Below are 15,616 nucleotides of genomic sequence, written 5' to 3' on the forward strand. Positions count from 1 at the left end.
ACACGTTCACATTCTGACTACCTCCTCTCACTTGGAAAGAATGGAGTTTTTTCAATACATGCTCACTAATGAGAACTTTCAATATGTATCTTGGGGGTGTTCTTCTTGTCTTGGTTTCTTAGGTTCTTCTGTATTATCTGCTTCTGTGTCTTCACCTACACATCTTCTCAATACATTTTTAAAACTAGGAACTATTCTTACAGCATGTGTTTGAAAATAAGAGCCCTCTGCAAGCTCTATTGTACCAGATACCTTAAACAGGTGATAAATGGAGAATTTGCAACAGGAGCAGGTCACTGAATGCTAACAGGTTAAGAGGCAAGTGGTCAGAAGCTACAGGGCCAGCCAATCCTCTGTCAGGAGAAAGCCACATGCAGTTAGGGGCCAGGAGCCATTAGCAGTTAGCAACACTGCAAGTTGTCTAGTTCACCAGAGCTCTAGCATCTGTCATTATCAATGAAAATCACAGACCTTTCATCTTAAATACATGTGTTGGCTAACAAGTGTCCTCAAAGAGGTAAATAATGGCAAAACAAATACATTGATTATTTTACTATCAACTTTGAAATATCAGAGAGAGTAAGGAAAAGTTTGAGGAATAGTGATCACTATGATATGGCCAAGAGTTCTCCATCCCACACTCTGTAGCTGAAGTTCATATTTCCTGTTATTTTGCCATGATAATGGCATGCCCCATGCATTCTTGTCCCAGAGACAGGCCATGTAGGGAGAACTCTAAAACCAGTAACAGAGCACTAGTCTCATTATGAAGCATGTTCCAGCCTGTTGTGTTCATTGACCTCTGTCTTGTACAGAATGGTCTCTGCCCACTTTTTAAATCTTCTACTGAATCATCACTAAGGTGATGCAGGCTTACCTTGGTACACAGCTTTGAACCCTGGTGAGCCGATGCTGTCATCTGACTGCAGGTGAAGCCACATCTGATTGCTCATGCTCACGATAAGGTCCGGAACACTGGAACCTGTGAGCCTGCGCACAAGGGAAAGGGCCAAACTTTTACAAAGGGCTACAAATACATTAACTTTTCTTCAGAGGAGGGTCTTAGTATTTGAACAATCAAACCACACACACACAACAGGCTCTCAAAACCCTGTCACAGCTTGTCATTTATATAAATATTTAAATGTTATCCTCACTAGCATTTATTTAGTAACTATTCAGTCATTGTAAAATTTTTTTCATTAAAAACTAGCTTGAGGGGACTGGAGCTACTGCTTGGTGAGTAAGAGAAGTTATTGCTCTTACATAGGACCCATGTTCAGTTCCCAATACCCACATGGTGTCTCACAACCATCTGTAACTCCAATTCCAGAGGACCTGATGGCCTTTTCTGGCCTCCAATGGCATGGCACATGTGTGGTGTACACATATACACACAGGAAAAACAATCATACACATAAAATAGAGAAAATCATAGAAAAAAAAAGTCCATTCCATTTTCTGGAAATGAGAGACTCCCTAAGTACAAGATGCATAGGTATAAATCCATACAAACCTGAAGAAACAAAGAGAGCCAGCTGTGCTAGGTAACAGGAGATGAACCCAGGTGGCCCACTAGTTTATTGTGTGATACCATCAAAGGCAAACATCTCCAAGGTGAGAAACCCTACACATTCATTATTCCATTTAGTCATTTAGTCTAGAATTATGTACTTTTCACACAAACTCTCTTTAAAGATGTCTTAAAGGGTAATCACGCATTATAATGATATTGAAAAGAACAGTGTGTGTGTGGTTGAAATAGACACGGCAGAGTTCACTGAATATCCAGGTCAAACATCAAAGCAGTTCCCTTTGAGCATTCGGTGTGCATTGGCAAACTGGTCACAGCCCCTGCGCTGTCAGCCGGTGAAAAGGAACACCCAGTCCACTGACTGAACTCAACCTGCCCACAGAATAGCATGTTGAAACAGGAAAAGTGCAGCAAGGAAATCAATTCAACCAAAACAAATGTCCCTAATCCAACGGGAAGCTTTGCTTTCATCAAAGGGGTTTGGGGAATGGGAACACATGATTTGCACCATCAATCACCGCATCCGTCTATCAACCCAACATTCTCATTGTGGACGGCCTCGAAAACCCGCGTCTTCAAAGGAAGGTGAACAGCGGTCATTACATGCCAAGTAGCTCTGGCTGTGTTACACTCAGGTTGGAAAAAGAACGGGTTCCGGCGAGCGATGTGCGCTTGCGGCACACGTGTGTCTGAAGATTTCTCTTGGTCGGAAGACCGCTCTTTTGTGTTTGCTTGTTTGATTGCGAGAGAGATTTGTTTGCTTTTCTGTGCATGCATTTTGTTGAGCTGTAATCAGCCAAACAGTGCATGGATTATAGATCCTGGCTCTAAGGCTCTTTAAAAGAGAGCCAGCTTACAAGTTCCCCAAGGCAATCTGCCTCCTGGACCCTCTGCTCCTGTTCTCCCTCTTGCTTTGCCAACACACCTACCACTGTATCTGCCTTTCCAAACCTCATGTCAGTGAAATAAGACTTTGTAAAATACTTTGCTAAATAGACCTGAGGGAAAGGTGCTCATGAGCTCCTTGCTGTAATTTCTACCTAGAATTCATTTGTGTGTGGATAGAGGGAGAAGGTGATTAATGCTAGTGTTTTTAATTTTTTCCTAATAGAGTAATATATTAATAAACTTGTCAGAAGTAACATAAAGAGCCCACATGCATTCTTTCCCATTTCTTCCAATGTTCATATTTTACAGATCTATGACGTACTGTCTCAGCCTGGATGGATGACCTACATTTTATAAAAGTGCTGTTTCTCTCTCTCTCTCTCTCTCTCTCTCTCTCTCTCTCTCTCTCTCTCTCTCTCTCTCTGTGTGTGTGTGTGTGTGTGTGTGTGTGTGTGTTTAGCTCTCTACTACACACATGTAGACTTGGGAACCCAGGCTGTAGTAAATACAGTGAGATTCCCTGCAGTTCATCTTCAAAGCCTCTTCACCCTGTCTTGCGGCTCCTCACTGGCAAGCCAAGTCTGTCTCTAAGCTCTAAATTCATCCATTATGCTGTCACATAAACGAGAGACCCCCCCCCCGTTTGTCTGTTTTTGAATTAGCTTTCTGCACTTGGCTCACTTCCCCAGAGATTAATCACATGATTTATATACCAACAGTCCCTCGTTTCCCATTGCTGACGGAGACTCCATGGTGTGGGTACATCATGTCCCACTAGCATGCTCAGCTGCTTGGCAGCTGATCCTTAAAGCTGATGTAACTCTTATGTGCAGGTTTTCCCACAGCGCAACTCTCATGTGATCTGATATGAATTCCCAAGCACGCAGTTTGTATTTGTTTTTTTTTTTTTTATTTTATTTCTGTGTCTACAATTGTGATTTCTGTCTGCAGGATTACGGAGTGAGCATTCCCTTTTTCCTCCCACCAGCAGTGTCTGAGCACACAGGTTCTTGGTTTCACCAATGGGGATTTCATGTGACCAGTGTGTATATTAGCTCCTCTGCAATTTATATAGTGAGCTCACAAGAGCCTTACCTATACCTGTGGCTAGTCACTAATAGTGCACAAGGCCTCTTCTTGTTTCCTATACACCTGTTTCAGGAAAGGTCTTCAGGTCCTGTGCCCCTTTTAATGTACTTGTTCAATCTCTCTCTCTCTCTCTTTCTCTTTCTCTCTCTCTCTCTCTCTTTCTCTTTCTCTCTCTCTCTCTCTCTCTCTCTCTCTCTCTCTCAAATTTAGAAACATTTCTTTTGTTTAAAGATTTATTTATATTTTATTTATATGGGTACACTGTACCTGTCTTCAGACACACCAGAAGAGGGCATCAGATCCCATTACAGATGGTATGAGCCACCATGTAGTTGCTGGGATTGAACACAGCACCTCTGGAAGAGCAGTCAGTGCTCTTAACCACTGAGTCATCTCTCTACCCCTAGAAACATTTTGTCTCCCTAATTTTTACTGAGCAAAGGATTTCTATTTGACCAAGTAGTCCTAACCAATTATAAAATGTCCCTAGGGGAGAAGTTGGCAGTGTGAGAGGATACTTCTCATACACATTCCTGTCCTGTTGGTCTTTGAAAACTCACATCTGCCCGACGTTTCCCATTGAGCTTCATGGGGTCTTCATGAAAATCATTGCATATCTGCAGCTACTCTTAACCAGCATCAAGGCTGCTGTGTATGGGGGGCTGGGAGCTCTAGATACTCCATTTCCACTTGGTTAGTTTATCTTTGTTTGCTTTCTGCTTTCATTCCCTGTGTGGTCATTGCCAAGACTATGAGCATGTGGCAGGGAGATCATATCTAATTTTAAAGGCATTGCTTTGCATATGAGCAGAAAGAAGAAAGCAAGCAAGCACAATGCCGTTGTATCCTGAAGCTTGCATGAACAGCCAGGGTTCACAGGGTGACCACATGTGATTGATCAGAGCTGGTACTCAAATCACTCTTCAGTGCGTAGAATCTGCTTTTCCAGTCTGTGTCCAGAGCAGTTCTTGGCTGTCGTCAAACCTCTTTTCATTTAAAATCACTATGTGTTCATCTGCCTATAGTTGCTATACCTTTCTCATGAGAAGTGTGGGTTTCCATATGGACATTATATAGTATAAGATGTCTCATGGCTCCCTGATTTTATCGGCACAACAGACACTCCCTTTCTCCGTGAGAGTTGTGATGTTTTGCAGGCAGACAGGGAAGCATTTCCTTTACCTTGTGCATACCTTCTTTTGCTTTAAAAGGAATGCACGGGCTCCAAGAACGCACAATATTGTTCACTTCGCTCCCAGTTGTGTTGACTCCCCGACTTCCTAGAGACAGCTGCTGCTGGGTATCTTGTGTCTTTGCCAACCCAGACACCTGGTACTGGTCTACTCTACTCTTCCTGGTAACCCCTAGGCTTCCCACCCATTTGATAACATCCCAGAATGAGTGTACGCTGACAACCTTTTTTTCGTCTCTTCTTTTCATGTATATATGTGTGTGCATGTATGTATATCCGCGATTGCATGTTTTAAGGCAAATATCCCCATCTGCACATGTACAGTGGAGGCCTAAGAGTTGGCATTGAGAATTAAACTTCTACTTCGTTCTTTGCTACAGAGGCTTTCAATCAAACCCGACTCTTCACAAATGGACTCCCCTCTCTTCCTTCCAAGGCTAGAATTACAGAATTACAGGCAAGCCGTGAAGCAGCCCAGCAGTTCTGTGGGTTCTGAACACCTGACTGTCAGCGATCTCATTGGCACAGCGAGCCCTCTAACAGCTGGTGGGTCCCAGCCCAGCAGTTGATCTTTCCCGAGCTGAGGTCTAGGTCACTTTTCTCTAGTTTCCTCTAGTCACGGCCTATAGTATCCTCATTCTTCAAGTATTCCCGCTCTTTCCTCATTCCCTGCTCTGAGTAGACACTTCCTTCCCTAAGTGAATAAGGAGAAACATGGGTAGGGAGGAGAGCCCGAAGCTCCAGCTTCCAGGTCTCCTGAATTCTCCTTGCCAGCAGGAATCTTCCAGTTGAGGAGGACAAGGCCCTGAAGGATTTCTGACAGTAACAACCCTCCGCCTCCCAGACAGTACCTCCCCTCCATGGCTATGGCTTGGTGTGAACATGGACCACCTCTTAGCAGCCCACTGGGGTCTCTCCTGACTTAGCCCCTTCTCAGGTTACTTCCTTCCCAGGAATTTAAGTTGTTAAAACCCTAATTATCATGTCGAAATTCCTCACCTATTGCAAAGAGGCACACTTCCAAGGTAACTACCTACTTCAGGCACACCCTGAGGTGCAGGTTTGAACTTCTTTTGTTTGCTCACTGAGCTTTATTTTAATCCAGTCTTTCTCTGTGAATTCACTCAGAATTGACTAGGCAAGCATAAAGGCTGTACTCGCTCACACAGCTCACTCAATCAAATGTCAAATCCTGTTCCTGTAGCCAGACCCGTTTTAGAATTTATTTTAAGCCTCCAAATTATTTGATTGGCATGCATACGAAAAAGGGTTGTAATCATACTTTGTCACAATTAATTCTTTTTAAACTAATTAGTTGAACGTTAATTAACTTTTTAAACTTGTTGAAAATTTCAAAAATGTAAAGTTGTTAATGTTTCCAAGCCTAAAGTATTTAAAACAGTTTATAACAAAAGAAAATGTCAACGTTGAGTATCTCTTTGAGATTTCTACACTTAATTTAATTTGATAGGACTTACACACATACACACAGAGGGGGGGGAGAGAGGAAGAGAGAGAGAGAGAGAGAGAGAGAGAGAGAGAGAGAGAGAGAGAGAGAGAGAGAACAAAACAAGCCCATAGCCTTCTTGAGCACTTGCAGCTGCTTGGGGGTTTAAGATAGGAATCATTCATTCATTCATTCATTCATTTACTTTTACAATAACCTGAAACTGAAAACAAGTCAGGTGTTAGCTTTACCTGAATATGAACCAGAAGATATAATTTGGAACCATTTTTTAAGGCAGTTACAGTTTTCACTAAACCAATGGTAGTTGTTCCTATATCTTCATCTAAGTTAAGAATAAAATCATCCTAATTACACATCATCACTTGGGAGCTAATGTAGATTGTGACTCCTGAAGCTGACAGATTCTCAGTGCTTCCCTGTGACTCAATAGCTGTTCTTTTTGGTGATAAGCAGCAACCCTCCCAACTGGTTTACCACTTCTCTGCTGGAGAATATTTATGTTTGTCCTGATTTTTGACAGTCATAGTGAAAGTAGTCAAGAAGTTCATGCAGACATTTATTTCTCCAAGGTTCATCTCTGGTCAGTCATGAAACTGCTGCTAGAGCTGATGCCACAGTCCAAGCCTTCTTTCTTTTTAAGGATCCTGCTCTGCTCACTTCTTTCTCTTGAGAAGTGTTGTACCAGCTTTTTTTTTTTTTTTTTAACCTGACTTGACCTCTCAAAAGCAACCCAAAATGTATTTCCATTCATGTCACAGTCTCAAAAACAAAAACAAAAACCACCCCCCCACACACACACACCAAGAAGAAAGTACCATGATGAGGAGAGAAAGGATCATGGTGAATCCAGGCAATCGATGGGACAGACACAGAAGCACACACACTGTAGTGTCTGGCTAATAAAGTAACTCCTCCCCCTGACCTTGACTCAGATAGGGGTGACATTAGCACCTGTGTTAATATTATGGATTCAGGCACACATCATTCATGTTCTACTCTATGTGAGTTTTAAATTCCTCAAAGTTGGGAGAAAATAAACATCCGATCATGTCACAAACTGTCAAGACATGAAATTGATGTCATGTAGCACCTGCTTTATATCACACCTGCTTTCCTCCAGCGTGTTCCTAGAGGGAAAATGGAGCTAACCTTTAATATGTCAGCCTTAATTATAAATTGGGTCATTTGAGAAGGAAGTGCTGCCTCCAAGATAAAAAGTGACCCATATCTGAACCACTTAGCAGTCCTTAGAGTTCTTCATGCACGTCTGGATTGTGAACTCTTTGAGAGGTTAGCATGCACCTATGATTTGTGGGGCTGTTGGCATGCACTGGGTCTATGCAGTATCAAGTGCAGTTTCTCAGTAATAAATACAAGGTGTGTTCTATTTTATCCACAGACAAAATGGTCAAGACAGAGACGAAGAAGAATATCAATACACTCAGGGACATTCTGGTATGAAGGCCTGGTATCACATGCAGGCACAGAGTTATGTGGGGCAGGAGAATATTTAGTTGTTCAACAAATGAAGTAGAAGAACTCTAAGCTATGCATTCTGGGGAGTCTCAATTCGCATTCATATATATGGGTGCAGATTAGATTTCAGCATTGACAGCAACGGGAGTAAGCTATAACTCAGTCTACCTGCTATGAGTATGGGTTCCTGCCACTCGGTATTATTGGTTACATGTGACATGTACCACTACATGGGGCTAGGTGCATGAGAAGGAATGAGACTCTAATATGGAAATCAAGCTGACTCTGTAAACTAAACAAGGGGGTGGGTTTAAGAGAATATGTCATATGCAATGCTATAATGCAGAACGATTTTGTGTGTGTGTGTGTGTGTGTGTGTGTGTGTGTGTATACTTTAGAGTTCCAATGTTCCCCAGAGCCATCCTTGTAATGCTGGAGTGGGCTTGCTACTTTGACATGTGCTTCTAGCACAAGTGTGACAGACAGATCACTGGGCTGCGATCTGTTCAAGTCAGATGGCATGGGAAGAGATATGAGTTTCATCAATAATTTGCCATATCTTCTTTCAAATCACTAACCCCCCAAACAATGATCACATAAACTATCTAAAAATATTGAATTCACATCTCTCGATCTCACAATTCAAAGGGACAAAAAGTTGATAAAGGCCCCAGTGGATGCCAGTTTCTCAAGTTTCCTTCTTGGCCCAGCCAGGCTACGGGATGCGGCTAATCAGTCCTCAGGTCATGATGATCATCTTTTTTGCCCCGTCCCGTGTGTGTGTGTGTGTGTGTGTGTGTGTGTGTGTGTGTGTGTGTGTGTGTGTGCAAAGACTAATGGTCAATCACAAGTGTTGTCCCCCAGGAGTCAATCTCCTTGATTTTTGAGGCAGAGTCTCTCACTGGCATTGATCTTGCAAGTTCAAGTGAACTGTCTAGGAAGCAAACCTTACTGATCAACCTATTTTCAATTCCCCAGCACCAGTGCAAAAGGGCATATCACCATACTTAGCTTTTCTATATGGATGCTCAGGCTCTAACTTTGGTACTCACTCTTTCAAAGCAGGCACTTCCCATGTCCCTAGTCCTCAAGGATACATTTGTATCAGGCGGAACAAGCAAGTTCGATGTTCCCATAGCCAGCCTGGCCAGGGGATAATCTATCTGCAGAAGTAAGCCTGGTACCTCTTCCATCAGAATCAGGCAAAGGTGAAGGCCCAAGCACTGTCATGGAGATCCCAAAGACTTCCAGTTCTCCACCCCATTGGGTCATTTACAGCATTTGGTCCATTCCCTGAAAAGCACCATTGTGGCATCTTCCAAGCATAACATAGCACAATGAAAATTAAAATCATCAGAGCATCAACCACAAAGAGACGCCAAGCCTAGTGCTGATGCATAAGCTAGACCGGTTGAAATGAAGGACTTAACCAATCCTCTGCACATTATAGTAAGGCAGAAAAGCTCCCCAGGATGCAACCTTGAAACAAGAACATCAGAAAATCATAACCTGAATGGGCAGACATGATCCTCCAACTGCAGAAATGACTCAGAGTTGGGAGCCAGGCTCCAAAGTTCCAAAGCACACAAACACTTGAATGAAACAATATATGACGATTACAAATTCTCTGCAAATATGGAAAGAGAAGGAATCTTAGCAAGAAAATACAAGCTGTTTATAATAGACTCTGGATGAAAACTGCATCTGAAAATGCATAACAAATTAAATAAATATTGCTCACTGGGAATAATTTAGTTGGAGGGACCACTAGCAAAGTTAAAGGAGATCGAGAACAAAGTACCTTGCACAGAGGCGGAGGTGACAAAGTACGTTCTGGGGCAAAGAAAAAGAAGTTGACAAAGTATTATAACAAGTAACTTTTGATGTGAAATTTATCAGATTTGGTAAGAAACATAAACTATAAATCCGAGAACTGACATGAACTCAATAACGGCAAATCCACTAGAAGACGAATATAATTTATTTTTGAAAACAAAAGAAAGGAAAAACTTTGAGGATAAGAAAGGACTCATGATGTGAATGATAAGAATTTCCACCTGACACCTTGTAGGCCAGGACACTACTAAGCTGCCCACCACAGGTGCTATATTCTAGCCCATTCTTCATAACTTAGGGAATCCTATTTTTAAAAAAAAAAAAAAAAAAGGAAAATTCTCAGCCCAAGGCTCTCCACTACAAATTAAAGGTAGGTAGCCTGCCTACCCTACTTGCCCTAGAAATTTCAGGAAAGTTTTTTAGAACGAATGAAGTGGTAGCACTAGGTGGCTGGGATCTTCCAGGTTGAGTAAGAACAGGGAGTGTAGTGGAAAGATGGTCACATATAACATGGCTTCATCTCCTCATCATGAGTTCTAGGAGTCATGCTTAATAATTAAACCAAACATTATAAATCAACTCGTTATCTACAATACTGCTCTGTCAATCGGTGGACAGGTAAAGAGACCTAGGAGGTTAGTGCAGTTTCAATTGATAGAACTAAGAGAATATGGATATCTGCTCTTTTAGACCAATAAGTTTTAGAAATTTGCTACAAAAAGCAGGAAGTAAAAACATAGACTATCGGGGCTGGAGAGATGGCTCAGCAGTTAAGAGCACGGATCGGTCTTTCAGAAGTCTTCAGTTCAATTCCCAGCAACCACATGGTGGCTCACAACCATTTGTAATAGGATTTGGTTCTCTCTTCTGGTGTGTCTGAAGATAGCTACAGTATACTCATATAAATAAAATTAATCTTAATATATGTATACACACAGACACATACATATCTATCTATTATCTATCTATCTATCTATTATCACAGACCATGTGTGTAATATCCATAACAACCATCATAGTACTTCAGAGAACAAACTTTATGATAGTAGCAACAGAAGAAGGGAGACTTGAAAACAACAACAACAAACCCTCCAAAAACCTGTGCACGGAGCAAGGACAAAATTAAGAGACAAAATTGGGAAAAAATGAATAGTAGGCAAATTACAATGTGGCATAGCCTCATATTAATGATAACCCCAACGTCAAGTGGTGAGAAGCTGAACGTGGTGGTTCTTTCTGAACCCAAGGATTGATGTGGGTTTTTTGGCTGTGTGGACTACTTAGGAGAACTTGGCTACCCAAGGGCAGAAATCTTATAGAATGTATCTTGTGAGCAAGATGGAATCCAACTGGAAGTCATTAACGCAGTGTGATGGAGGAAATATCCAAACATTCTAAAGTTGATTATCAGTGATCAGAGGTAACAAACCAAGCAGGTGAGCTGGATGTCAGCAGAGGCCAGCAGAAAGGTGACAGAACCAACAGAAGCAGATGGAACAGAGATGCTCCTTATCAAAATGGGTTTTACCCCTCAATCCTATGTAAATTGGCAGAAGTGGGACAGAGTGTGACCAGCATCAGGGATAAAGAGGTGGGAATATTCACATATTCCACCCACATTGCCAAAGGAATGGTAATTAATGCGGAGAGATTTGGGCACGTACACGCAACAGACTTATGAGTATCCTAAGTCCCACGGGATTTCTGAAGTCCTGAAACTCAGCTAGGATGCAGTGGTCAACAGAATAACCTCCTAGCCATTAGAGAATCAGCATTTAAAGGGGAATGTTCCCTCACTAAAGCCCCCAATCCCAGGTGGCTTCTCTAGAGAACTGCACATTTTATGCCAGAATCCTAACATTGGTTTGTTAACTCTCCCTGCAAGCAGCGGCGTGCATACAGGCATTGCAGCTCATTTAGTAAAGAAGCAAGGGTGGGTCAAACACAAGCCCCAGTGAAGGCAGAGGAAGGGAGGGAGGATAAAGTCTATCGAACACACGTCGATCTAGGTCCAGACATCTTCAACCAAATACTGCAGAAATGAACGCAAGAGCATTGTAAGGGAAGAATTAGACTATGGACCAGAACTTACTGCCTGAACATGAGCATGATGGTATGTGTAATCTGCTAAGCAAGTCATATGTAAGGAAGGGAACATACCCAGTCATCAGTGAGCAACAAAACACGTGAGGGGCCTCTATGCACAGGGACTGGGATTCTGGACACAGGCAGCATGCCAGTTGGTTTCAAGTGTCTACCTTAATTCCAGATTTTGTACATTGTACCTAGCCACTCTCAACCCTATAATGAAGAGTTCTGCCTCAAAACAGCAAAAACTTTTTTTTTTTTTTTTGGAGAAGAGAATTTTAACAACAATGAAATTAATCCCTCCGCCTGCTAAATAGCTTATGGTGGTTTAAAATGAGAAATATTCCCCATAGATTTATGTGTGTAAACACTTGTTTCCCTGTTGGTGGTACTGTTTGGAAAGGTTATAAAACCCTAAGGAGGTTCAACTTTACTGGAAGGAATATTTCCCTGGGATGTAGGCTCTGGGGATTTATAAACTCATTCTATTTCCTGTTGGCACTTTTTGCTTGCTTCACCTGATGTCATGCCATGTCCTTCCTCCCATGAGGATTATACACCTCTAGAACCCTAAACTAAATTAAGTCCTTCCTTGCTTAAGTCGCTTGCTTAATTTTTTTTAATTAAGCTGTTTCATCACCGTGATAGAAAAGTAACCACTCGTTTATGGTTCTCATGGAGAACTAGATACAGGGATGGAGAGAAAGAATGAAAAACCCAAAAACTGACTCATAATAACATACCTATCAGGTTTCTGACAAAGGCACCAGATAGAATCATCAACAGGAAGAAAGGTCGTCTTTTCAAATAGCAAATCCAACAGGCAGAAGTCAAAGCAGACTTGAACTCTCACATATGCATCCTACAAAGATGAGCTTAGATTTGAAAATCTACTTAAAGGTATAATGTAAAGCTAACTTCATTTAGAGAGTCACATTTGGTGAACTACCAGGCTAGAGTTGAGAAAGAGTCCATAGATTCTATCCCAAAGCAGCAGGGCTTCTTGTCCACTCACTGGCCTTCTCAATATCAAACCTTTACTCTGCAACAATTCATGAGCAACACAGAAAAAGAAAGGATGGGTGAGAGGCATGAGAGCTTCTATTTAAAAAGGACTCATATCATGAATACACAAAGAACTCTCAAGTGAAATATAAAATCCAATTAGAAAATATGAAAAGGGAATGGTAGGCACTCTGCAAAAGAGGAAGCATAGAAGTTGAAGAACATATACAAGATGATCAACATAGTCATATACAAAACCACAGTAATTAAATATCACAGAGACATGAGCACACACCCACTGCGCAGAGCAAACGGGGTAGGTTCCAAAAGCAGATAGAAGTGTAGAAACTGAGATGTTGAACACACCATGCCCTCTGGCAGAGCCATTCTGGGAAACAGGCTGCTGTGTCTCAGACTACTGAGCTAGTGAGTGGCATACAACCCAGAAATCACATCCATAGATACCTTTTGAAGAGAAACAAAAGTTTATGTTCATACAACACTCCTTACAGAAACATTCATCATATCCTTTATAGCCATCAAAGCAGGAAACACTCCAGCCATTTGCTAGTGAGTGCATACTAAAGAAGTTGTGTTATGTCTACATCAGAAGCACATAGCAGCACCTGGGGGAAGGATGTGTAACCCACCACATACAGTATGATCCTAGAACAGTCATTTAGTGACAGCATTTTAGAAATAGCCAGTGGCTGTCAATGGGGTTAATGTCCAGGGAGGAGTGGAGAAAGAGAGAAACTGAGATTGAATTTGTGGCATCCACATTAAAGCAGCCAGGAATGACAATACACACCTGTAAGACAGTGGAGTTGGAAGGAGAGACAAGCGGATCCCTGGAGCTCAACAGCCAGCTAAGCTCTGAGCATAGTGAGGGACCCTATATCAAGCACACATGAACCAGGCAGTAATGTGTAAGCATAGCATAGGTTTTAGGGGGCTGAGGATGCCCCACATCCTATACTCTCTTGACAGATGCAGTCAAAACATACTTAGACATGAGTAACATCTGAAACCAAACCACGTGATTGTTTTAGGTATGTACAAGATTTCTTGACATCGCCTGAATTTAAGGCTAAAACCAACTAAGTGTACCCACAAGGAAATCTTTCCTATAGGACACAACTGAAAGCTATATTATTGCTATTCAGGGTTGATCTTTATAGAGATAGTCATTTGTAATTATTTCAGTAAGGGAATCACTGTCAATCACATCCTTATACATGAGAATTTTTTTTTTCCCTTAGAGACAGAGGCAGAGAAAGAAAAGCTAATGATGGGCCAGCTTATAGTTCAGGGCAGACCTCTTGTACCACACTAGAGTGTCCTGGTAGAACCTCAGCTCTTTGGCAGCTATAGTCGTGGAACTCATATGCTGAGGTTTGGATCATGTGGGCTACAGGCCACGGTGCCTACATGCTAAATGGCTTGGTATTTTAAATTATAATTTATAATTATGAAAAGTGAATAGGCAACATTTAAATTGACAATTTTCTGTCTTTTTTCCTAACAGAATTTGCCCATACCCTCCATCAGGAAGGGAGACTCTTCATGCTCATATCAGTGATACCTGATGGGCAGACATGGACTCTGTGCATGGTTTTTTTTCCTCCCCCCCTCTTCTTACTTCCTTTTTTTGCGGGGGGGGGGGAGGATGCTGGGAGCACTGACCCTGGCCTCGTGCCTCCTGGTCTTGAGCCATACCCCTGGTCCCTGGTTTTCTTTGAATACAAAGAGAATGAAACCTTTTATCTCAGGCTAATAGGGAGATGCCAATCACAGGCACACCAAGGCAGGAGCTGTATCTGGAAGCTGGTTGAAGACAGGATGAAGATTCCCTGAGGCTCAACTCATTTCCTTATTATCTAATCTATATATCTACCTGCATGGAGGCTGCTACTTGCACTCAGTTTCCTTTATCCCCATAGAGGGGTTGACATTTAAAATTCCACATCCTGTCTTGCAGTCCTGAGGACATCCACGTAACACAATCCCCTGTTACCGCCAGCTAGAGCGAGGCCAGGTAAAGCAATATCTCCCCTTGCCAGTTTGTAATTTAATTTTGCGGAAACTGTCAATATATATTCTCAGAAAGAGCTCAGCAGAGATCTGTTAAGTTAGTTATTTCATTTCCTTTTGAGTTTGCCATGCTATGCAAATACCCTGAGAAAATCCATCCCTCTTTGGGGACGACTGGGGTGACAGATGACGTCCTGAACCCTTAAGGATTTTGTTTTGTGTTACGACGTTCGAGAAAATAAAATCCATGAACAGAAATCTGAAATCTAAAAAAAAAAACCACATTTTGGAGGTGCTGTCTCCTTGTTAGGTTGTTTCCTCTACTAAATATCTTCCAAGTTCTGAGTAGAACCCACAGCTTGCCTGAGAGAAGGAACAGTGACATACTGGCTCCAGTGCACTCAGTATCATCTCACTATATGAGAAGCTGGAGCCTATATGGTCCGATATCCACAGCAGGAAGTTGCATGAATCTATATAGCCTGACCACTATTTACTGAGTCTCAGCACATCTGTCATTTGCCCAAATAGATTATAAAGCCTATACTAAGAATCATACATAAGACGTACTACTCCAATTGGGTTGCTGGCAGGTTATCTGGATTTACCTGCTTATTACAGAAACCAGAAGAGTCCCCAGCATCTCCCTGCCCTTTAACATGGGGCTAGACAACACTAAGAGAGCGTCTCCGAGGCTCTTCTTCCTCTGCTTCAGCTGATTAAATGCACTTTGCTGCTGGTTACGTTATGCTTCCCACAGGGCACCTCAGTTTGATTCAGGCGGCCATTTAGATTTTCACTTACAGATCTGAGCGATTATGAAGAGGTCCTAATAACACTTATGTCATCGTAACACACAGCTTGCCATTGCTCACTTACCAACAAAAAGCCTTTAAAAATGAGAACTTGAGCTTAGATCCATAATAGCAACCCATGGGATGTTCTAGGGCATTCCCTTAAATATTTTAACTTCTGCATTTGTTTAAAAATCATTCTCATGTATTTT

General features: G+C 41.9%; 1 protein-coding gene across 2 annotated transcripts in view; it reads right to left on the bottom strand.

The window, feature by feature from the left end:
* Csmd1 (CUB and Sushi multiple domains 1) overlaps positions 1-15,616 on the bottom strand; it is a 1,532,231-nt gene that overhangs the window by 349,261 nt on the left and 1,167,354 nt on the right. For both annotated transcript variants that reach the window (XM_021218735.2, XM_029532138.1), the window contains one exon: positions 878-990. In XM_021218735.2, coding sequence (XP_021074394.1) covers positions 878-990 — 113 coding nt within the window. The remainder of the gene's footprint in view (positions 1-877; positions 991-15,616) is intronic.

This window comes from Mus pahari, chromosome 19, assembly GCF_900095145.1.
Source record: "Mus pahari chromosome 19, PAHARI_EIJ_v1.1, whole genome shotgun sequence".
Lineage (NCBI taxonomy): Eukaryota > Metazoa > Chordata > Mammalia > Rodentia > Muridae > Mus > Mus pahari.